This window comes from Gadus morhua, chromosome 19 (assembly GCF_902167405.1).
Source record: "Gadus morhua chromosome 19, gadMor3.0, whole genome shotgun sequence".
In the NCBI taxonomy this organism is placed as follows: domain Eukaryota; kingdom Metazoa; phylum Chordata; class Actinopteri; order Gadiformes; family Gadidae; genus Gadus; species Gadus morhua.
In genome coordinates, this window is record NC_044066.1 from 1,122,365 (window position 1) to 1,147,329 (window position 24,965).

The following is a 24,965-nucleotide window of genomic DNA, read 5'->3' on the forward strand; positions in this document are numbered from 1 at the left end:
TAGACTTTTCAGGCCCATGATAAGTGATCATTGTGCAGCTCCCTGATTTTTCACACATAATGAAATGAGTTTTTTAAAAAGGCGGAAAGGAATTTAATTGTCCGTTATTCCCTTTATATGATTCTATTATGGCTACCTAATTTATGGAGAAAAAAAAGCAGTTTTGAATAATTGATGATATTTGTGGAATCAATAACTGGGTGAGCCATTTGATACCAACCCCCCCGATGTCTCCTGGCTGGCGGCTAAGTGGATCGGGGGGGGGGGTTCGAAGATGGAGGAGGAGAGGCGATCACAGGCCTCCTTCACACTGACGGCAGAAGTGGCCTAAAACCAGCTCAGATCCTAGGTTTTCTGAACAGTGTTAATAGCACAACTCACATGGAATCTGAACTTCACAATTCTGATTTTGGCCACCTTCATCTGTGGTTCTAATCAGATGCGATGTGGAGAGAAACTGTGAAAACAGTAGTTAATCGTAATGTTGGAATGTTGCAATTAATAATGATATAGAGGTCACCCAAAGAGCACCTGTGTGTTTCTCTTCAATAGCGCTAGTATGTCCAGCAATTTCATCAAAACTTTGAGGAAATTGCTGGACATATATTTTATTTTCAGAGGTTTGCATTTATTGATTGCTGAGATGTTAAAAGAAAATGCTTCTCAATAAATTGCCTAACCTAGAACACTTGTCAACAACATCGCCTAGCTCTGATCACCAGACCTGGTAGGAGAATCCTTTTATAGTGAAACACACAACATGCCCTCAGCATGACAGCTCTCTATGTGTGTGTGTGTGTGTGTGTGTGTGTGTGTGTGTGTATGTGTGTGTGTGTGTGTGTGTGTGTGTGTGTGTGTGTGTGTGTGTGTGTGTGTGTGTGTGTGTGTGTGTGTGTGTGTGTTTCTAGGAGAGAGGTTAGGAGTCCTGGGACTTTGCTGTGATTAAAGTCTTGAGCTGACACTAATTTAATATGGAGCTGCAGCATCTTCTCACATGCAGATCTTTAATATGCATGAGTGCATGTGTGTTAGGGACTAGATTCATGCATATCATACAAAAGCCCAAACCCTAACCTTACACACAGACTCTTCACTCAGTGACATACACAGACAATCACATCAACCCATTAAAATTCACATTTAAATCTGGTTATGGAATTTGCATGATAAAAAACAGTTCCTATGTTAGCTTCCATAGGTACTAATATGGAAGGAGTTTGCAGTTAAGAAACCTTGGTATCTGCTATAACAGCATTACAACCAGGGTTCGAATGCACAAGTCAACCAATTGTATCTTCTCAGACACATAGAGGGAGGAAGAAGCTTACCTCTACGAAGATGAAGCAAGGCAGGATGGAGAAGCTCCGCAGGGGGGTGGTGGTGGTGGTGGCCATCTTGTCTCCCTGGCTGGAGACCCTCCTCTCACAGCTCAGCTCCAGTCAGGCTGAATAGACACAAGATCCTCCATCAAATTCCAAGATCACCACATCTGCTTGAGTGACAGCCAACAGGGCAGGACTTGGTACACAGGGCAGGACTTGGGACACAGGGCAGGACTTGGGACACAGGGCAGGACTTGGGACACAGGGCAGGACTTGGGACACAGGGCAGGACTTGGGACACAGGGCAGGACTTGGGACACAGGGCAGGACTTGGGACACAGGGCAGGACTTGGGATACAGGGCAGGACATCGGATAGAGGGATATTTGGTTCAGTTTATTAGTCAAAAAGCGATGTATTGTCATTGTCGTAGCTTTGTTCTTTGCCATGGTGTTATTATTCGTACTCTGTTGCTGTTACATGGTGCACACACCACATAAGTACGTACATAAGTACGTACATACGCACATACATGTATACGTACTTATGTACGTACTTGTGTACGTAATTATGTGCGTACATATGTACATACATATGTACATACATATGTACACACCAGTGGCGGCTGGTGGTTTTTAAAGTGAGGGAGGAAGGACTGCGCGCTTGGTTGCCATTGGCCTGCTTGCACTGTTGGTGTATGGTGGCAAAATGGAGAAGCCTCCACTGGTACACACATATGTACACACATACATATATCAGTGGAGGCTTCTCCATTGAGGAGAGGGAGGAAGATCCTCCTTAACATTGTTGAGAATAAAAAATGTAGATTGCCCAGACTACTGTAATGAATTAATGCCCCTAAATATGACTGCTTTAATGCCTTTGAATATATAATGTTCGTTTCCCTGGGTAAAGGGACATTAGCACCCCCTATCGCCTTTTGACAATTACTTCAGGGAGGAAGGTCCTCCCTCAGCCTCCGTTGACTCCCATTCATTTCCCAGAAAGTACTGGCGGCCGGTGAATAACATGGGTTTCAATGGGAGAGAGGAGGAAAGTCTTCCTCTGAGTGGGTGTGTCCTTACAGGCGTCTGATTCGCGCAAAAATCTAGTCGCGCTGCGCTATGAACCAATAAGCAGGATCCCTGGCTGGTGAGCAGTGTTGCCAGATTGGGCAGATATCCCACCCAATGGGCCTATCTCACAAAAATCGGGAATGTCGTCACACTGGGTAAACATTCTTCCGGCGAAGTCATTTTTGTATTGCCGTCAATGCAAAAATGGATCGTTTCTTCGCCACTTCCCTGGTGGGTTTTCCCAATTTGCGATTCAAAGATGTGCAGAAGATTGTGGAGACACACTCAGCAACACCACAGTCCAGGCTGCCAGTTGTTGTCAGTAGGCTACTCAATGGCCTTGCTCATTCATGTTTTGTGATGACAAGCAAACCATATACGATCCATATAATTCGTCAGAAATATTGTCAGTGTGTGAAATGTGTGTAAAATGATCATATTTGTTATGTGTAGACTATAATATTATGAACATAATTAGCCATGGTGGCTATGAAGTCTCCGTGTGTAGCGTTAGCAATTTAGCATTAGGTTAGCCAAGGATAGGTTCAGCTAGTTATTTGCTGACCAGTTTTCTTCCGATCAGCAACATATTATTATGTATGTATGTATGTATGTATGTATGTATGTATGTATGTATGTATGTATGTATGTATGTATGTATGTATGTATGTTCATATTTTGGCATCCCGCCCCTTAAACCTCGGTCCGGGTGGGCCGTAGGGGTGTGCCAAAATATCGATACTGCGACATATCGCGATATTTCGTCTTGCGGGACGTTATCGATATGCTGACGCCAAATATCGATATTTAAAGGTCCCATGACATGAAAATCTCACTTTATGAGGTTTTCTAACATAAATATGAGTTCCCCTAGCCTGCCTATGGTCCCCCAATTGCTAAAACTTGCGTTTGGTGTAAAACGAGCGGTTCTGCTCGCCTTTGAAAAAACGGAGGCTCAAGTGCGCTGATTTGGAATGTCTGTATTCTTGACGTCATCAGGAATCTCAGCTCCTCCCCTTACTCTGCCTGGCCCGCCCAGAGACGTTGGCCCGCCAATGAGACTCGACCGTGCGAGCGCCACATGTGTGTGTGTTTGTGTGAATACACACACTGTAACTCAAGTGTTTCTTGTCGGTTCTTTGACGTGTCTTGTATTTCCACAACGAGACTGTTGTGGGGGTTATGTTATCTCAGCCATGGTTGAGAAGGAATTGGGAGAAAGGAACTTTGGCTTTGACTGGCTGAAGTACATGAACTGCGTCATGCCGCCGGTTGCCGCGAGGCACCATCGCCCGGCAGCGGGCAGCCAGCAGCAGGCAGCGCGCGGTTCAGTCGACTTCAGGTTGATGTGAAAGTGGAAGAACCAGAGACGTCGCAGAACCCGACAAAGTCGTTTGTGATTCATTATATCGTCTGGAGGCGCACACCGCTTTTGGCCGTGATAATATGTATTAAATGATATAGATTTCTATGTATTATATGATATTATTTAGATACAGAGCTCCAGGACTGTATCGCAAGTGTTGAACACTTCCTTGTTATTTGGATAACCGTTCTGTCGGACTCTCGTCTCTGGTATTTCTACAACGAGACTCGTATTGGGGGTTATCTCAGCCAAGGTTGAGAATGAATTGGGGGGAAGGAACTTTGGCTTTGACTCCCTCTAGAACATGAACCACGACATGGAGGAGAAAGGGATTGTTGGCGGCGAATGTTTCCAGCTTGAGACCCGCGGCGCTGAGGGACCACCGCCGGAGGTGGAGGTGCCTAAGCGCTGCCCGGGAACAATCCCTTTCTCCTCCTTGTCGTGGTTCAGTCTACTTCACATTGATGAGGACGTTGAAGAACCAGGAACGTCGGAGAACCCAACGCGGTCGTTTGAGATTCATAATATCGGCTCACACATCTTTTGGCGGTTATAATATATATTATATGATATAGATATCTATGTAGGCTATATGATAATATTTTGATATAGAGCTCCAGGACTCCCGTGTGTTCTAGAATATTTACAGAACACGGCTAAAGGCTGTGTGCGCCTCGCCATTGCGATACATCCACTGTAAACAGAGCGAATGAAACTAAGCAATGAAATGTTTTCTGCATTTATTTTGTTTTCTAATTTTCTGTTACTTTGCATAAAATGTTTTGTAATAAATTCTGAATTTCTTCAGTGACACAGATATCGTGATGTATCGTGGGTGAAATTTCTTGCAATATATCGATAATCGCAGAATCGCTGTATCGTGATATTATCGTTATCGTGGGTAAAATATCGTGATAGTATCGTATCGTGGGGTACCTAGTGATACCCAGCCCTAGTGGGCCGGAGGTACTGTGGTAGACGGCGTGTACCGCCGTCACCCACCAGACGGCAACCGAGAGCAGCCCTTTCGCCTCCCCAATCAGTGTGATTGGGGGACACCTGGCCAGTGGCAGAGGAGCCATGTTAAAAGGAGGTCGAGGACAGACAGGAGGGAAGGACGGCAGCGACGCAGAGATAGAGGCTCACGGAGACCCTATAGACTGAATGATTGTGTTCCATGTGGACCGTACTAGTCTGTTGCAATAAACGCCGCAAACGGCTTTAAACCCTGTACCCTGTTTGATTCGTTCCTGGAACCCGACCCTCCAAGGACCGGGTTACCACATATGGTGGAGGATGCGGGCAACCGAAGACCCCACTACAAAACCCCGGTAAAGTACCTACCCAGTCCGACATGCAGAACCCGGAAGGGACCACAACCTCCGCCACCGCCGCCGCCCCCGCCCAGCGACAGCAGCAGGCGCGAGCCGCCGAACAGCAGCGGGAAACGGCTGAGAGCCTAGCCCTGCTCCGCGAAGCAGTGCTCCGAATCACGCAGCATGCCGTCCGAAAGGCCCGATCACCGCCCCGACCAGCCGGCTCACCAAGCTCGGCCCAGAGGACGACGTCGAGGCATTCCTGGAGGTCTTCGAGCGGACCGCCCAGAGGGAGAGCTGGCCAGAGGAGCAGTGGGCCCATATCGTAACGCCGTTCCTCACCGGACCAGCCCAGCAGGCGAGCCAAGACCTGCCGGCGGAGACCGCCCGGCAGTACCCAGCCCTGAAGCAGGCGATTTTGGCCTATTACGGGCACAACCTCACGGGCCGCGCACAACGCTTCCATGACTGGCGATTCGACGTCCGGGGCCCGGTAAGGACGCAGATTGCCCCGCACAGCCGGCTAGTAAAGCGGTGGCTGTCGACCGGAGAGGGTCCCAGCCCTAGGGACCGGGTCCTGATAGACAATACGATCCGACAGCTCCCGCCGGGTGCCCGAAGGGTACTGGCCCACCACCATCCCGACACGGTGGACGACCTCGTCAGACAGCTAGAGAACTGGCAGGTGGCCCAGCGGCTGAGCGACGGCACCGGATATACCCCACACCCCCTTTTTACCGGGGAGGGCGGAAGGTACTGCCCGACCAGGCCAGTTTGGCAGCGCTCAGCTACAAGACGAGGCCCTGAAGCATGCCTGGAGCCACGTGGTGTCCCACGACGGACAGCCCAGAGACTCGGTGAGTCACCTGCCATACCCCCACTTCAGCACTAGGGGGGGGACTGTTGTACCGGGTAGCAAAAGGAGAGGGGGGAGTGAGGAAACAGTTGGTAGTGCCCCGGGCGTATGTAAGCAAGATACTTTATATGGCCCACACCCACCTCCTGGGAGCCCACCTGGGGATGGACAAAACCCGGGAACGGGTCTTGGCAAGGTTCTACTGGCCGGGGGTCAAGCGGGACGTAGAGCGTCACTGTCGGGGGTGCCCCGCGTGCCAGAGGGTTGCGCCACAGTCAGGAACCCCCTCGTCCCCATGCCGATTATCGAGACCCCCTTTGACCGTATAGCCCTAGACATTGTGGGGCCCCTGCCCAAGACCAGCCGGGTTCACCGGTACATCCTGGTACTAGTCCGCCACCCGGTACCCAGAGGCCCTACCCCTGCGTGCAGCCACCGCGAAGGCGGTCGCCCGGGAACTCATGCTATTGTTTAGTCGGGTGGGGATAGCCAAGGAACAGATCAGGGTTCATGCTTCATGTCACGCGTAATGAAGGAATTACTCAGGCTTCTGCAGTTGAAGCAGCTCCGGACTTCAGTTTACCACCCCCAGACGGATGGCTGGCCAGCGTTTGCCATGCTGGCCAGCCCCCTGAACGACCTGACCCGGAAGACCCTGACAGATCGGATCACCTGGTCCGAGGCAGCCAACCAGGCCTTCGGGACGCTCCGAGAGGCCCTGTGCTCGGAGCCGGTTCTCATAACCCCTGACTTTGCCTTCCCCCTCATAGTGCACACAGACGCTTCGGAGGTCGGGTACGTACATATGTACATATGTACGTACATATGTACATATGTACATACATTAGGGGTGTGACGAGATCTAGTGCCACGAGATCTCGCGAGATTAAACTCGACGATATTACCCGTCGCGTTAAAAATCGGTCTCGCGAGATTTGTGATTTATCCAAACTTCTATTTGTCGCCTGTGGGGGCAGTAATGCGCCTTTGCTACATCTAGCCTGCCAGAACCTAAAAAAAGGAGATGGAAAAGTAGGGGAGGAGAAGGAGGGGAAGCAGGGGAAGCATCGAAAGCAGCCATAAGCTGTGTTCGAAATCGTTCCCTATCACGGATATAGTGTACTATATAGGGTGCTCGCCAATTTGTAGTGTTGTTCGAATTCTCAGTGGTTAATTTCATGCACTATATAGTGCACTTAAAATACCCAAAATTTGAGTGTACATACGATGTAGCCTACATGTTACTCTGGTATACCACAATGCAATGCGGTCGTGTTTTTCCGGAAGAGAAGAAGAGGCTGAATAACCGTGAAAACAAATACATTTATTCAAAGTACATTTTGGGTACTTTGATTTGGTTTTGCACATAATATTTTTTGCACTTGAAAAAAAGAGAATTATTTAATTTAATTTAACTTTTATAAATTTTAGTTTTAGTTTCAATTTCATGCATGTACAGAGTTATAATAAAACATTTGCATAAAAATGCATGCGCGACTTGGTTAAATAAAAGTCTGTTGGTCCAGTCATATATTTTGTCATTGTAGTTTTCTTAAAATATCGTCTCGTCTCGTTCTCGTGAACCCAATATCGTGTCTCGAGTGTATCGTCACACCCCTAACATACATACATACATATATATTCAGTGGAGGCTTCTCCATTGAGGAGAGGGAGGAAGATCCTCCTTAACATTGTTGAGAATAAAAAATGTAGATTGCCCAGACTACTGTAATGAATTAATGCCCTTAAATATGACTACTTTAATGCCTTTGAATATATGATGTTTGTTTCCCTGGGTAAAGGGACATTAGCACCCCCTATCGCCTTTTGACAATTACTTCAGGGAGGAAGGTCCTCCCTCAGCCTCCGTTGACTCCCATTAATTTCCCCAAAAGTACTGGCGGCCGGTGAATAACATGGGTTTCAATGGGAGAGAGGAGGAAAGTCCTCCTCTGAGTGGGTGTGACCTTACAGGCGTCTGATTCGCGCAAATATCTAGTCGCGCTGCGCTATGAACCAATCAGCAGGATCCCTGGCTGGCGAGCGGTGTTGCCAGATTGGGCAGATTTCCCACCCAATAGGGCTACTTTTAACCGCTTTAGACTGGGAAAATTATCATTGGGCGGGAAATTTACCCAATCTGGCAACGCTGTCGATAACAAACAAACCCGCTCTGACTGCATTGCCGCTCAGTCTAAGAGACGCAAAGCAGGTGAAATCATCTGAAGGATAACGAGATTCTAACATTTGCGAATAAAGTGTACAATAGAAACATTGGAAACAGAGGACATTGTTCATGTTTAATTACACAAAGCATTCCATTCATTGAGTTACAGTGCAAAGTTAGCGACCAAAGAAAAAGGTAGCAAAATCGAGATCACCAAAAGTAATGGCAACGTCAGTGTTGTGGGTGCTACATGGTTTGCTAGGTACTCATGGCTTACTGGTAGCCTTACTAGCAATCGAGTGTATTGCTGGCCCTGTTTGCTAATGAATAATGGCAAATCTCCAACGTGGGCTGTTTATGGTTTCCCTGATGTGAAAAATCTTGATAGGCCAACCAAACGCCACGACTAGTGTCAAGTTCACGTTGGTGCTGCTGATCGACTCTCCTTGCTAGGCACCATGCCTATAGATCAGGTTGAATCTAGAATAATGTTCTCGTTATTTTACTAGTTTGCTACTCTGACCGTTCTGTTTGATATTGTGGAAAGGGTGAATGATTCAGAGCATGATGCATTTTAAATGGCATCACTTTTGGTCAGTCTTTTCTTAAAACAATTGTACCTGAAAATAAACATAGCTAAATTACAACCAATAACTTCAGTCATTGAGGGCATTTTTTTTTTTTACTTTTACAAATCAAGAGTAGGCCTGATTTGACTAATGGGCTTTGCATCCTTTCCTTCTGCCCTTGTAGTCCATTTCAAAGACATGCTGCCCACCAGCTTTCAAATTACAGTGATGCCACTGGTGGCTTTGTATCAAATTTATTCACACAACTATCCCTCCCTACTAATTTGTAGTTCACCAAAACACCCTGAAACAACTTGAGTCTCACATTCTTATTCCACCATACACCAACAGTGCAAGCAGGCCAATGGCAACCAAGCGGTGGTCCTTCCTCCCTCACTTTAAAAACTACCAGCCGCCACTGACATACATACATACAGTACATATACACAGCGCCCTCCATAATTATTGGCACCCCTGGTTAAGATGTGTTAAAAGCCTTTAAATAAATTCAATTTTTATTGCAGAAGCATACTCTCACACTGAAAACTGTAGAAAAATGTAACCTTCAACTCAAGTGAAATTGAAGTAAAAAAAAAAAAACCTGAATAATAGATATTATTTTTCATAAAATCACCTGTTCCACAATTATTGGCACCCCTAACAATTCCTAGGATATTAATGTAATTAAAGTATTTCTGTCATTTCTACAGTAGTTTACAAAGTTGATCAGAGTATGTAGGAACATTTAATTAGTAATTCATAACTTCCTGCTTTCCTGGGGTATAAATATGACGTGCCACAGAGGCCATTTCTCTTCAACATGGGAAAGACAAAGGAACACACCGTTCAAGTAAGGCATATGTGTCGACCTTCACAAATCCGGCAATGGCTACAAGAAAATAGCCACTCCCCTACTGCCCATATCTACCGTCAGAGGAATCGTTAAGAAGTTAAAAACAACTGGAACAGTGGTAAACAAGCCTGGACGAGGACGCAAGTTCATTTTGCCACCACGCACAGTGAGGAGGATGGTAAGAGAAATAAAAAAATCTCCAAAACTCACTGTCACAGAATTGCAAGGAATGGTAGCATCTTAGGGTCACAAAGTCTCCAAAACAACCATCAGGGGCTAGCTACATGCCAACAGGCTGTTTGGGAGGCATGCACGGAACAAACCTTTTCTCACTCAAAATCCTACACGCAAACGCCTGGAGTACGCTAAGCGGTACATGACCTTCAACTGGGACCGTGTGCTTGGGTCAGATGAGACAAAGATAGAGCTTTTTGGCAACAAACCCTCTAAGTGGGTCTGGCGGAACACAAAAGATGAGTATGCAGAAAGACACCTCATGCCCACTTTGAAGTATGGGGGAGGATCGGTGATGCTGTGGGGCTGTTTCTCTGCCAAAGGCCCTGGGAACCTTGTTAGGGTGCATGGCATCATGAACGCGTTGAAATACCAGGACATTTTAAATCAAAATCTGGTGGCCTCTTCCCGAAAGCTGAAGATGGGTCGTCACTGGGTCTTTCAGCAAGATAATGACCCTAAATATACGGCCAAATCTACGCAGAAATGGTTCACCAGACACAGAATCAAGCTCCTCCCTTGGCCATCTCAGTCCCCAGACCTCAAACCCATTCAAAACCTGTGGGGTGAGCTGAAGAGGAGGGTGCAGAAGAGAGGACCCAGGTCGCTGGATGATTTAGAGAGATTGTGCAAAGAGGAATGGTCGAAGATCCCTCTTTCTGTTTTCTCCCATCTTGTGAAACATTATAGGAGAAGACTAAGTGCTGTTTTGTTGGCAAAGGGGGGGTTGTACAAAGTATTAACATCAGGGGTGCTAATAATTGTGGCACACATGATATGATGTTAAATAATTATTTCTTAATGTGGGATTTTTTTCCTACTGAATAAATGCACTTGAATTAAAGGCTGGATTTCACACTTTCTTACATTGTGTTCCTATATTATTTAGAAAAAAAAATAATTAGAAGCTAAAGAACACATCTTAACCAGGGGTGCCAATAATAATGGAGGGCGCTGTGTATATATATAGTGTATATATATATATATATATATATATATATATATATATATATCAGGGATGGAAATTAACATCCGCCACCCGCCATTTGCGGGTGGATTTGTAAGGTGGCGGGTGAATTTGACGGGTAATACTTTCCAGTAAGGTCCGATCAAATTTGCATATTTAATACATTCGTTATACGGCGCTGTGCAGTTCCACAACCATTACTGTCAACATCCGGCCCCCTTCTTCTTCGACGCCTCTTTTGCTGAAATGCAACTGTCCGGCATCCGGGATAATATACCAGTAACAGGGCCAGGGGCGGAGTGGGGCACTAAAAGCCACCGGGAAATTCTCCCCGGCCCCGCCCGGCCCGGCCCCGCCCCCCGGCCCCGCCCCGCCCCGCCCCCCCGCCAGCCAAGTCGCATTTGGGGAAGACTTAACGAAATATGAAATCTGACCACTAGATGGCACTACACTACGCAAATGCACAATATTGACACAATATTAAAGAGTAGGTTTAAAGCTTTTATTGGTTTTCTACTAATAAACAGATGCTAAAATATAACATCAAAATAAAATAATACAACTATATATAATATTGTACGACAGACCTGGATAAACAACATACATTTGAATAGTAGACATATACATATTTGTAGACATTTTGAGAAAGGAACTATGGATAGTGCTAAGGCAATAAAACAAGCCATTCAACCACTGGAAAACCAGGCACTATTCAATAAATTTGTAAGGAACAATAGATATTTAAGGACAGTATAAGAATAGCTTTGTGGATGGAAATTTCAAGCATTAGTCAAGGAAATATACCTGGGTATCAGACCCATAGCACTCGAAAAGGTGCCTGTTTAAGTTTAGAAAAAGTATAGAGAATGCCAACCTATTAAACCTACAGGTAATAAAATAACATAAGAAAAAAAGGTACATTGAATACGTTTGTAGAGAACTATTAAAATTAGAGCTGTCAGTTAAACGCGTTATTAACGGCGTTAACGCAAACCAATTTTAACGGCGTTTTTCTTTGCCTCAAAACAAAGAAGCAGTAGCCTGACTGCTATGTTCAAATGACATTTGTTCAAAGCAGTCGTTTAATTGCACTATAGGCTCTTTTTTTGTATCGTCCTGTTTTGATCAGTATATGCCAATGTTGTTATCGATAAAAAATCATTTGCACAAGGCAAGCCGATGCACTTCACCATGTTGATAAGAGAATTAAAATGAGAAGAATTATGGGACAAAAAAATCAAGGGATATTTAGCATAGAAAAATAATTTGCGATTAATCGTGAGTTAACTATGACATTAATGCGATTAATCACGATTAAATATTTTAATCGCTTGACAGCTCTAATTAAAATATATACATATAGACAGCTCCAAAGAGTTATACAGACCATTATTCAGGAATTTTGAGTAGCCTATAGACATCTGATTATATACAGAGAGTAGTGTCCTTTCCTGAGGGGCTCAGAGTAAGTGTCCTTTCTGTCCTTCTTCTGAGATGGAGGTCAGGGTTAGGGGAAGAGAAGCTGGAGTTTTGGCCTGAAAAACATGAGCAGGGAAAAGGATGGAGTGCCTTTCATTTTTCAGCAAGTTACAATAGAATTGGTCAGCATAATTAATGGATACTTAATCAATTAAATTGTATTGAAAACAAAACATCTTGAACAAATTAAACATGTCCTACCTTAAAACATTAGCTGTCGTCTCAGAAGGTCACTGGTCTCTGCAACCTTGTTGATCACCCCATCAGTGTCCAAAGACATGAGGATGTTTTTTTTCTGTGGCCATGAGCATAAAGGCTTCCAAGTGCTCCTGGTTGATAGTGCTCCTAAGTCTATTCTTTCCAAATTTTAGTGTAGAAAAACTTCTCCACAGGCCACTTGAGTAGTTGATATTGTTAGAAGAAATGTGTAGGCCAGTCCAATTACATGGTAAGAGTTTTTCACTAAGTTGTATTGTGCCAGGATAAGGTAAACACAAATGGCACAATTCTTACACATAGAACACTTAACACTGACCAATTCTGGTCCTTCCACTTCGCATGGTTCTTCTTCATCACCATCCTCAGTGCCTTCAGGTGAATCCTCTTTTCCTGAGGTCCGCACATTGTACTCCTCTAGGGGGGACAGCTTTAGTCTTTCCCACTGTGTGGCGAGGCTTGCCAGCTCAGCCTGTAAGGTACCGGTAGTGGCTCTGGCATCAAATTTTAGTTAGCATTTACTGATGTTTTGCATTGCAGATCGAAGTCCCTTTTCTCTTACGTCAGAGAAGTTTTTTGGATCCAGGCAGGCAAAATCCGAGCAAAGCTTTCCACTCACAGCAAAGCGCTCATGGATACTTTGGGTGACGGTGTCGATAATGACATTATGAACAGTCACCTCAAAGTCCCTCTCAGCTGCTGTTAATTGCTCATCTTCTGCCAGCTCCCCTGGCATGATCTTCTTTTTCTTTACCCGCTTTTCAGGTAGTGCTACCTCCACCTCCATCTCACAGTCCTTCTCCAGCAGCTCACCATTGGCCCACCCCACAAACTGGTCTGCAGCTTCTTTAATGCCACTGAAGTCTCGCACACACCTCTTCAGCCTATCCTCTGTTCCCACTACCAGTCGGTGTGCGGTCAGGAGATCCATCCCGCTTGTCTGAAGGTATTTGGACAGGGGGGATGTTTGCTCAAAAATCCTGAGAAAGATTTGGGCTGTGAGAATTGTCTCAAATTTTAGGAGACCATCCATGTATCCTTTAGCCTTGACTCTAGCACTTGGCTTCATTGTTGGTTCTAGTTGAATTGCTAGAAGAGTCAAGACTAAATCTATATACATGGCACTGTCGGGTCTTCCAAAACACCCGAACACCTTTCTCAGAGCAGCATCTTTAGCCCACCACCGTGTCTGTCCTATTGGAGAGAGTCTTCGGTGCCGCTTTTCTGTGCTGGTTTGTTCCCACTTTTTCATTTGTTTGTACGAATCCCTTATGAAAACAGCAATGTCTTTCAGTAGAGAGCAAAAGCGAAGCACTTTGAATAACACTGCCTGTTGTGTCCGCTAAAACCAGGTTAAGGAAATGTGCATAGCACCAGACATGGATTTGGTTGGGGGACGCCTCTGATAGAAAGGCAGAGAAGCCTTTGTAACTGCCCTGCATATTGGCTGCCCCATCTGTAGCACTCCCTACACAACATGACACATCGAGGTTAAGGGTTGCTAGTGTGTCTTTCAGGAGGTCGAGAAAATACTGCCCAGTAGAGGCCTCACAATCAACCAGAGCGACCAACTTCTCATGGACCACATCTGTGACATACCTGAGAATCACAGAGCACTGGTCTTTGGTGGTGATGTCTTGAGTGGTGTCAATCTGGACAGAAAACATTTTGGCTTCTCTGACCTCACTGGTAATTGTCTCCCTTATCAGCTGCCTGATTGCTTTGACACCTTGTTGATAGTGTCTTTTGATAGCTGTTACGCGCTTCCCCTTTTTCTTCTTGTTCCACCCGCTCTAATTTCTTCTGTCCTCGCAGGTGTTCCCGATTCCTGGGGGTGGAGCTACGACTACTTAAGGCGTGGCCTGTGCTCCCGATGGGGTCTCTCATTCTGGCGTCTTCACGTTGACCCAAGCTGCCTTTGAATCCTGCTTGGAGGACTGCTATTGTTTTTTCGCATTTGTTTTATATAGCGGAGGATGGGAACTGTAGGGAGGAAGTGCTGGCTTCAACGGCCCAATGCGTGGCTGGCCCAGGCTTCGTCCAACCTTTTTGTTTCTTTAATCAGTGTCCTTTTGTTGGAAGTTATGTGAAATAAACGTCACCATCATTGTGATCGGGAACTTTGGTCTATGTATTCTTAATACGTTGCGGGCCGCCGGATCGCGAGCCGTGTTGTAGGGGTGGCCGTAACATATTTGGGGGCTTGTCCGGGATCAATATTGTTATTGTTTATCGCACTTGCGTTGTTGGTAGGGTTCTATTTTTTTCGTCTCTCTCGTCGACTGGTGGTGCGGGTTTGGCTCGGTTGCTAAGCACGTTGTCCTGGTGGGGGGGGAAGCACCGTACCAAGTTGTGGCGTAGTTTGATTTAGTCGAGATGGAGTTCGATCTGGAGGGTTTTGTGGATGACCCAACCATTGAAAAACTGGATGGGTGCACGGTAGAACACCTAAAGCTCATTGCGGGGAGATACAGTGTCTAGTGAGTAAGTACGCGGTCCTTGCTGACGAGTACGCACTTACACATAAGCGTTAAAAAGAACTGTGTTTGAAAGAACTGTGCCGCAAGAGCGGCATGCTAAAAGCGATCACGGGGTTTCTGTCCAGTCGGGTAGACACGGCACTTCGGTCGGTGAGGAGAAGCCCGTTAGGGAAGATAAGGGCACAAGGGAGCGTCCAGTGTGCTACAATTGTAAGAAGCCTGGGCACCTGATCGCTAGTTGTTATGCTCTGCAGGGGGATAGGCAACCTACGAAAATGGTGGTTTGTGTACGAATGGTTAGACCTAAGCCGGAGGTGACTCCTGAGTGTCGGGATTCAGAGCTGGACGTATAGGCACCATTCTTGATGAGGGGGGAAGTGTCTTTAACTCAGGGGGGGAGTAAAGTGCCGGTGACTATTCAGAGGGATACAGCAGCGTCCCAGTCGTTTATTCTGAGTGATATTTTGCCCCTTTCTAGTGCGTCCGGTGTGGATTCAAGTGTAATTGTCCGTGGTTTTGGGATGCAGTGCATGGGGTCACCGTTGCATACAGTCTACCTCGAGTCAGATTTGGTGACCGGTCCGGTGGTTGTCGGTGTTCGTCCCTGTTTCCCGATTGAAGGAGTGTCCTTTCTTTTGGGAAATGATCTAGCTGGGGGCAGGGTGTTGGTAAAACCTGAAGTGACGGTGGTTCCTATGGTTACGGAGAGTAACGATAGGTTGGCTCAGAAGTATCCTGGAGTTTTTTCTGCGTGTGCCGTAACCCGTGCGATGGCAAAACACCGGCCCTTGGACGATGAGGTTGCCTGCGGGTTCTTCATTAAAAATGGGGTACTCATGTGTAAATGGACTCCGTCGTATGCACTAGCGGGTGAGGATTTTGGTGTGGTAACCCAAGTTGTGGTTCCTCTTAAGTATCGCTCGGATATTTTGAGTTTGGCACATGACCATCAGTTAGCCGGTCATTTGGGGGTAAACAAAACGTATGATCTGGTACTGCAGCATTTTTTCTGGCCTGGGTTGAAGAGGGACGTAGTGCAGTTTTGCAAGTCGTGTCATGTTTGCCAGGTGATTGGTAAGCCGAATCAAACGATCCCACCGGCGCCGTTGTATCCAATTCCGGCAGTAGGTGAACCTTTCGAGCGGGTTATCGTTGATTGTGTCAGCCCTTTGCCACGTAGCAAGTCGGGTAACCAATTTTTGCTCACGATCATGTGTGCATCAACGCGGTTTACTGAGGCTATTCCACTGCGTAAAATAACAGCTCCTGTGGTGGTGAAAGCATTGATTACGTTTTTTTCTGTGTCCGGGTTGCCAAAAGTCATTCAAACAGATCAGGGGTCAAACTTCATGTCGCGCGTGTTTGCTCAGGTGCTGAAGCAGCTGGCAGTGAGTCATGTCCACTCGAGTGCGTATCACCCTGAGTCGCAGGGGGCACTGGAGCGTTTCCACCAGACACTGAAGTCGATGTTGCGAGCATACTGTTTGGAGTTTAACAAAGACTGGGATGAGGGAGTTCCCCTTCTGCTGTTTGCCGTGAGAGAGGTGGTTCAAGAGTCGGTAGGGTTTAGTCCCTCTGAGTTGGTTTTTGCTCACTCTGTGCGAGGCCCATTGAAGCTGCTGAAAGAGCAGTGGGTGGGTGGTTCTGAACCTCAGAATCTGTTGGATTTTGTGTGCGATTTCCGCTACAAACTGCGCCGGGCTGGTGAGCTGGCAAAGGAGAACCTCAATGCTGCTCAGAAGAGAATGAAGGGGTGGTACGATAGAAAGGCGAGGAGCAGGGATTTTGCTGCAGGGGATAAAGTGCTAGTTCTGCTGCCGATCCCTGGGTCCTGTTTGCAAGCTCGTTTCAGTGGCCCCTATTGTGTGGAAAAGAAAGTGGGTGACTTCGACTATCTGATTGCTACTCCGGAACGTAGCCGCAAGAAGCGGCTGTGTCACATCAATATGCTGAAACCATATCAGGGTCGTGACGCGGATCCTGGTCTGGGCAGTCAACGTCCAGCTGAACCCCCGGTGGAGGAGGTGGCCGACGGTGTCGTTAAACCCGGCTCCGCCTGTACTTTGGCGGTGTGCAGCGTTGGAAGTGTCGGGGTCGGGATTGCGCTGGAGACGGGGGAGGATGATGTGGAGGTTCCGTCCAAAGCACTAGTGCAGGGGAGGTTAAAGATCTCTGAAATGTTGACTGAGCTGGACGCTCATTTGGCTCACCTACCTGACCTTCAACGTGCTGATGTTGCAGGTTTGATCTTTTCACACTGAGTTGTTTTCTGACGTTCCTTCCTGTACCTCTGTTCTGCAGCATGATATTGATGTAGGCGGTTCTCCACCAATCAAGCAGCATGCCTACCGGGTGAACCCGGACAAGCGGCGCCGTCTTAAGAAGGAAGTTGGGTACATGCTGGAGCACGGGATTGCTGAGCCCAGTTTGAGCTCGTGGAGTTCACCCTGTCTCTTAGTTGACAAGGCAGATAAATCAGATCGTTTCTGTACTGACTTCCGAAAAGTGAACAATGTGACAAAGCCGGACAGTTACCCTTTGCCTAGAGTGGAGGATTGTGTAGATCGTGTTGGCAGCGCGTCGTACGGGACGAAACTCGATCTGCTAAAGGGGTATTGGCAGGTCCCGTTAACGGAACGTGCGAAGGAAATCTCAGCCTTCGTAACGCCTGATGATTTCTTGCAGTACAAGGTGATGGCTTTCGGGATGCGTAATGCGCCCGCTACGTTCCAAAGGTTAGTGAACACGGTCTTGTCGGGTGTATCTGGGTGCGAGGGAATTTTGGATGATGTGGTGGTTCATTCTGATACCTGGCAGGATCACATGGAGCAGTTAAGTGAGGTGTTTGACCGGTTGAGCAAAGCGAATCTAACGTTGAATCTGGCGAAGTGTGATTTCGGTCAGGCAACTGTTGTTTACTTGGGGAAGGTGGTGGGCCGAGGTGAAGTGCGAACGGTTCAAGCGAAAGTGGAGGCAATTCATGATTTCCCTGCTCCTGCGTCTAGGCGAGACCTGCGTTGTTTCCTGGGGATGGCAGGTTATTACAGGGGGTTCTGTAAGAACTTTTCCGCGGTTGCGGCGCCATTGACCGACCTAATAAGCCCGAAGGTCCGGTTTGTGTGGTCCGAGGGTTGCCAGTACGCATTTGAAAAGATTAAAGACCTTCTGTCGAACGCCCCGGTACTTGCTGCGCCGAACTTCGAGCAGCCTTTCAAGTTAGCTATTGATGCGTGCGATGTAGGAGCAGGTGCTGTCCTGCTCCAAGATGGGGCTGATGGAGTGGAACATCCTGTGTCTTACTTGTCCAGAAAGTTTAAACGGCACCAGCGTGTTTACTCTACGATCGAGAAAGAAGCCCTCGCTATTGTGCTTGCCTTAGATCACTTTGAGGTTTATGTCGGGTCGGCAAACGTTCCTGTTGCCATCTACACCGATCATAATCCCCTGGTGTACCTGAAATCGATGCGTAACACCAATCAAAGGCTGATGCGTTGGAGCATTTTCCTGCAGGCCTTCAATGTAGTTATTAAGCATATTCGAGGCAAGGATAACGTGGTAGCAGATGCGTTGTCGCGCTTGTAAATCAGTGTCTGAGATTGTTGTGTTTTCCTTGTTTTCTGTTTTTTTTTGTTTGGGGAAAAAAAAATCAAACTAAAGGAAAACACTAACTTAGGGTGGAGGTGTTACGCGCCTCCCCTTTTTCTTCTTGTTCCACCCGCTCTATTCTCTTCTGTCCTTGCAGGTGTTCCCGATTCCTGGAGGTGGCGCTACGACTACTTAAGGCGTGGCCTGTGCTCCCGATGGGGTCTCTCATTCTGGCGTCTTCACGTTGACCCGAACTGCCTTTGAATCCTGCTTGGAGGACTGCTATTGTTTTTTCGCATTTGTTTTATATAGCGGAGGATGGGAACTGTAGGGAGGAAGTGCTGGCTTCAACGGCCCAATGCGTGGCCGGCCCAGGCTTCGTCCAACCTTTTAGTTTCTTTAATCAGTGTCCTTTTGTTGGAAGTTATGTGAAATAAACGTCACCATCATTGTGATCGGGAACTTTGGTCTATGTATTCTTAATACGTTGCGGGCCGCCGGATCGCAAGCCGTGTTGTATGGGTGGCCGTAACAATAGCAGAGTGACCAAATTAACCTCTTGCCCCAGCTTCATGCTGTTTTTTACTTTTTCCAATACATTCCGATAAATGTTGTTGCAGGCAAGGGTCATACCTACTCAGGAGCATGACCATTTCAAGGAGGTTACCGAGGTCTATGCTTTGGTCTTCCAAAGTGTAGGCAGCTTCAAATTCTGAGCCCCGGTAGCTTACCCCGTTTTCCTATAACCTTGATAACATTGACGACGCGATCCATCACCTGCCGTTTCGTTCTGACTTGCTCTTGATGCAGGGAGAGCTGATCCCCCCCCCTAATCTGCTCTCAATGTCCCCATGATGTGCCCTCAATAAGTAAGCCTCTACATAGTCTTTATGTATGAGACTTCTTTCATGCTCCTCAATTCTCTGATGTACATGCTTCCAGGATGCATGCCTCCTCTTACAAAAGGGCCATTCTAAGCAGAGGGCTTTGAAAATGCTAGACAAACTGTGCAGAAGAGAGCATGACTTTCTTCAAAGTAGGTCAACCACCTGCGATTCATTCCATCCCTACTATTAAAAATATTAGGCAAGGTTCTACTTGGGGTTTGTTGGGGGTGATATTGAAAAAAGAATGACAGATCTTTAGAGTTAGGACAGGCAAAATAATTGAAGATTGGAATCTCCTCAACTGGTTCAGCCTCTACACGCTCAATTCCTACCTCAGCTTGTCCAGCTTCTATACTTTTGCTGCTATCCATTTGGATGGTACGCTGGTACGAACGACCAGCTTCAGCGAGAACGTGACGTATTTCCCTTGCTCCAGCCTTCCAGTTTGCCATTTGTGTTTCTATCGAGCCACGAGGGGGAGTAGTAGCAGGCTAGTCATCATTAGCAACATAGCCTCTTTAGCAAACCAGCTTCCAACAAAACTTTACATTGAATTGCACGCAAAGCAAGACCGTGCAATGCTATATTGGTGACCGGATTAAAGCAGCAATGAAATCAAGTGTGCAAGAGGTTTTAAAAACGACATTAAAACCACCAACGTGGTACAAATAGAAAGAACATACATCACATCCCCCATTAACTATGGGCGCAGCCATCTTCTTTGCGAGTTGTACAGCTCTGCTCGCTCTACTTTGAAAGCGACGAGATACTACGACCAAAAGGGGGCGTGCCTCAGTGAAATGCTGCAAGAAAGCTGGGAGATTTGTGACTTTACCACTTCGTAAATCCAAATGGATAGCAGCATTTCAGTCTCCTCTTCAGCTGCTCCAGCCTCTTTGCGTTCAACATCCCTCTCCTCATCAGTTTCCGTTTCCATCCTGGACCCTGAGGCTTCACTCTCCCTTGCACTGACCGACAAATCATCTTCCTCTATGCCTGGTTTAAATTGTAAAATAGAAACAGCTTTAATGGACAGTATTACCACTACATGGTTAAATGCAACACATAAATTATGCAATCATTACATTTCCCTATCATATTTCACTAATGAACACATTCATTTTGTTTAGCATACACTGCATTCTATCCTCTGTTGTACACCTTGCAATGTGTGCACATCCGTTATTGTAGCCATGACTTCTCCTAGCATTGTCTGATCAGCGTCATCACAATGCTCAAACTTTTTTCTTGTGTAGGCTATAGGTCATGGTTGAATAATCAGAGGGAGGTATGAACAAATAATCGATTATTCGATGTGTGCCGACATTCACCAACGCAGCCATGGATCACCGGCAAGAAAACACTTAATATCTTAAATGCAAAAACAGTGAAAAATCGAATTTATACTGATATTAATTGGGGATGCGCATTTCTGGCATAAATACTATTCAATATTCGCATAATAATATCGAAAATCGGTCAATCAAGAACCCCGCACGCACCTCGTAAACACGCACACACAATGACACAGGGAGAGGTTTTGATGAACAAGTGTGAAATCAATCCGTTTATTTCAACGTGGGCTTAGGCAGATAGGCCTATGTTCCAAATATGTTAACATATTCTCCATCCATTAAAAGAGAAAGATCAGTTAAGTCATTAACTTGTCAGCTTGTGCTAGCTCCCGCCTAGCAATAACGTCAATAATTGAGCTCTGGCCTCTGGCTAACTGTTTTTCTTGTCAATTCACCTGCACGACTCGTTGATGCCTGATTTCGGAATAAATCCGATATTTTCGAGCACTTAGATGCATTCCCCTCCAGCATCCGCTTCTTTTTTATGTTGGCCTTTTCAGCCCCTCCTTTCTCCTTTCTCTTCTTGCCTTCTATCATGAGTGCATGGGTGCAAGTGCAAACAACAAACAAGCAAACACGAACTTGCCCGCTTTCTCTGTCAGACGCATCTTTAGGGTCATGCCATTAGACGTGGGGCCGATCATATATCCCCCTACATTTCCGAAAATGGACTTGACCTGCAAGCTGTTTATTGGATAAACGCATTTCCCATCCCAGGAGTCTTTGCTCCATTCTACGTCAATTCAAGAACAAAGAAATTAAAGTAATCTGTAGTTCGTATTTTTTATTTTTTATACTTCTAATTAGGCTATGTAGCTTAAATAATGACATAATCAGGCCGTATAGAATGCAACATGTTTAATAGCCTAACTTTCAATAGATGGGGAAAAACATGAACGTCTAACATAACGGGGCATAGTGTTACGAGCAGCATATATGTTTGCGCGAGAATGGCAGTGTGCGTATGCTTGTGTGAGTGACGTCAGCGAGTGATTGGATGAGCGAGGAGAGCGAGCGGTAGCGTGTGTGTCTAGTGAAGAAGCGAACGAGTCCGGTAGAATAAAGTACCCATCCTGTCAATAATCGGTGGCCGCTTCATTCCGACCTATAAGCAGACAAACTGCCAGTCAAATCACACAAAACAATAGAGACAGGATCACACAGGCAATTTTTTCACGCTTGGCCCACTCTGGATAAATGTCGTTCATATCGCATATGAGGACTTCGACGGCTGTGGAGAAATGCAATCCTCCGTAGCCACGGAGAGCTATCACAGAGAGGGCATCTCGTCGCATACTTACGGCATCGATAGGAGGGGGCGCTGTCAGCAGACTATTATTTAGACAAATTATTAGCAAATTTCAATCGGACAATTTGACCGGAGAGTTAGAAAGGGCATATCGCACTTCTGCCTTCTCACACCGCGAGACAGGTTCGTGGCTTTGAGTGTCGCGATTTCGGTTTCGATACGCGTATCGTTACAGCCCATACCTGTGTATTGTTTATCATATGCGGTAAGAGTGTAACATTTTCAACTAAGTTCCTTGGTAGCACCTACTTACAGTAAGAATCACTTCTGATGGAATAAAATGATGTGTATGAAAAACACTTCTTATCTATTGTTACTATTATATTGTTTAAAATGTATGCATTTATTAAAAAAATATATAGCGCATAAAAAGTGGCTGGTAAAAAAGATGAGTGGCTGGTCGATTTTTAAATCTACCTGCCACAGTAGCTGGTGGGCAAAAAAGTTAATTTCCATCTCTGAAACATATACACACACACACTTAGGATCTATAAATTGGACGCACACAAATATTATAGTAGTGATAGAAATGGGGAAAAGAATGAGAAAACAATGCTCGCAGGCCATACTCTAAAGACGAGTGATTTGATGAGATGTCCAGGTCATGCAGTGTGTCTGTACAAGTTTGTAGAAATGTCTCGGAATACAGACTGAATTACTCAGAAGGTTACAAGAAGAAAGAATGTAATTGAACTATAGCCATTCAAATCCTGTAGCATAAGCCTATATCTCACATCATTCCCTCTTTATTCGATACTACGAGGAATGAGATACTGCATGCACAATGTATAGCACAAGGTTTTTCTGCCAGTACAAACTAGACTCTCAATATGAAAATAGACGGTTCCAATTAATGCAAATGATACGAGTGACTGCATTTGGTTCAGCTTGAATCTTAGATCAGATATTGCTGTGATATTCCATGTAGGAAGACCCTTGTTGAGGTCTCTGCAAGCCTAGCGATGTCATGTCAACAGTAAGTCTTACTGATGTCCAGACATGGGGGACTCGAGTCACATGACTTGACTCGAGTCAGATTCGAGTCGCAAATTTGAGGACTTGAGACTTGCTTGACTAACACTGATAAAAGACTCGACTTGACTTTGACTTGGTCTTCATGACTTGAGACTTGACTTAGACTTGAGACAGATGACTCTAAATGACTTTTTTAAAGTTAGATTATAGGTTGGATATGTGATTTGCGATACGCCAGCCGATTTTAAAAATACACATCTCAAATGGTCCTACCCCCTCTCGTTCAACCCTGACTCTGACTCCACCCATACCAAGTACCTGGACGCGCAATCACACAAGAGCGCGAACACAGATGCGCGAGAGTGGGCCAGGCTAGCTAGGTTGGAGTTTAGGGTTGTCTTCTAGTGCTAGGTCCAAATGTGGATTAGCTAGTTAGCTAGCTCCAGTAGCTTGATTGACGTACTTACTGTCCAATGCCACTCGGTGGTTCTGGAAATCATTGGCTGGAGTTTTTCGAGCCCTGCCCGTTCCACAGATGATTGACTTGTTTAATTTTCATACTTGCTACTTCTAACTCAGTGGCTGTAAGTGGGTTATAATAATGATTTCAATTGATTTTCAATTAAAATTACACCGTCAGAGCCAGAGCGTCAGACTGGGCTGTTCTCAGCATACCCGCAAAAAAATTAAGAGGGTTCAAGTTCCAGTCCCCAAATTCAGTTGAACCACTACCTGGACATTTGTGATGGACCGATTTTTAAATGTGGAAACTGGGTTAGATGATCAGATTTTTGTATGACTTGACTTGTGACTTGCTTGACCTGAGCAATGACTTGACTTGTGACTTGCTTGATTCTCACCACAGTGACTTGGGACTTGCTTGAGACTTGAAGGTTATGACTTGAGACTTGCTTGTGACTTGCACATGAGTGACTTACCCCCACCTCTGCTGATGTCCCTAGTGTTCACAGCTCTTAGTGATGCAAGTGATGCCACTGTTAACAGATAGTACGGCTCAGTGATGCCACTGCCCATAATTAGCATCTCTAAGTGAGGTCACAATCCGTTACATCCTGGGAAATTCAGGCGATGTTAACACAGAGATTTCAACGATTCTTTGGTACGTAAATGTCTCTTACAGGGATGCAAACACATGTCCTCATCCTCATCCTCATCGTCATCCGCTTATCCGGGGTCGGGTCGCGGGGGGAGCAGCTCAAGCAGGGGGCCCCAGACTTCCCTTTCCCGGGCCACATTGACCAGCTCTGACGGGGGGATCCCGAGGCGTTCCCAGGCCAGTGTTGAGATATAATCTCTCCACCTAGTCCTGGGTCTTCCCCGAGGTCTCCTCCCCACTGGACGTGCCTGAAACACCTCCCAAGGAAGGCGCCCAGTGGGCATCCTTACCAGATGCCCGAACCACCTCAGCTGACTCCTTTCTAAGTAAAGGAGCAGCGGCTCTAATCCGAGTTCCTCACGGATGGCTGAGCTTCTCACCCTATCCCTAAGGGAGATGCCAGCCACCCTTCTGAGAAAACTCATCTCGGCCGCTTGTACCCGCGATCTCGTCCTTTCGGTCATCACCCAGCCCTCATGACCATAGGTGAGGATAGGAACGAAGATCGACCGGTAGATCGAGAGCTTTGCCTTGCGGCTCAGCTCTCTTTTCGTTACAACGGTGCGGTAAAGCGAACGCAATACCGCCCCCGCTGCTCCGATTCTCCGGCCAATCTCACGCTCCATAGTACCCTCACTCGCGAACAAGACCCCGAGGTACTTGAACTCCTTCACCTGGGCTAAGGACTCATTTCCTACCCGGAGTAAGCAATCCACCGGTTTCCTGCTAAGAGTCATGGCCTCAGATTTAGCGGTGCTGATCCTCATCCCAGCCGCTTCACACTCGGCCGCCAGCCGATCCAGTGAGTGCTGAAGGTCACAGGCCGATGATCCAATG

The 24,965-nt window shown here is 46.3% G+C and overlaps 1 protein-coding gene across 3 annotated transcripts in view; it reads right to left on the reverse strand.

Annotated features, from left to right (window-relative positions):
- The window catches only part of plppr1 (phospholipid phosphatase related 1), an 86,367-nt gene that overhangs the window by 47,130 nt on the left and 14,272 nt on the right, over nucleotides 1-24,965 (reverse strand). For all 3 annotated transcript variants that reach the window (XM_030342209.1, XM_030342210.1, XM_030342208.1), the window contains exon 2: nucleotides 1,329-1,444. In XM_030342209.1, coding sequence (XP_030198069.1) covers nucleotides 1,329-1,394 — 66 coding nt within the window. In that variant the 5' untranslated portion in view covers nucleotides 1,395-1,444. The remainder of the gene's footprint in view (nucleotides 1-1,328; nucleotides 1,445-24,965) is intronic.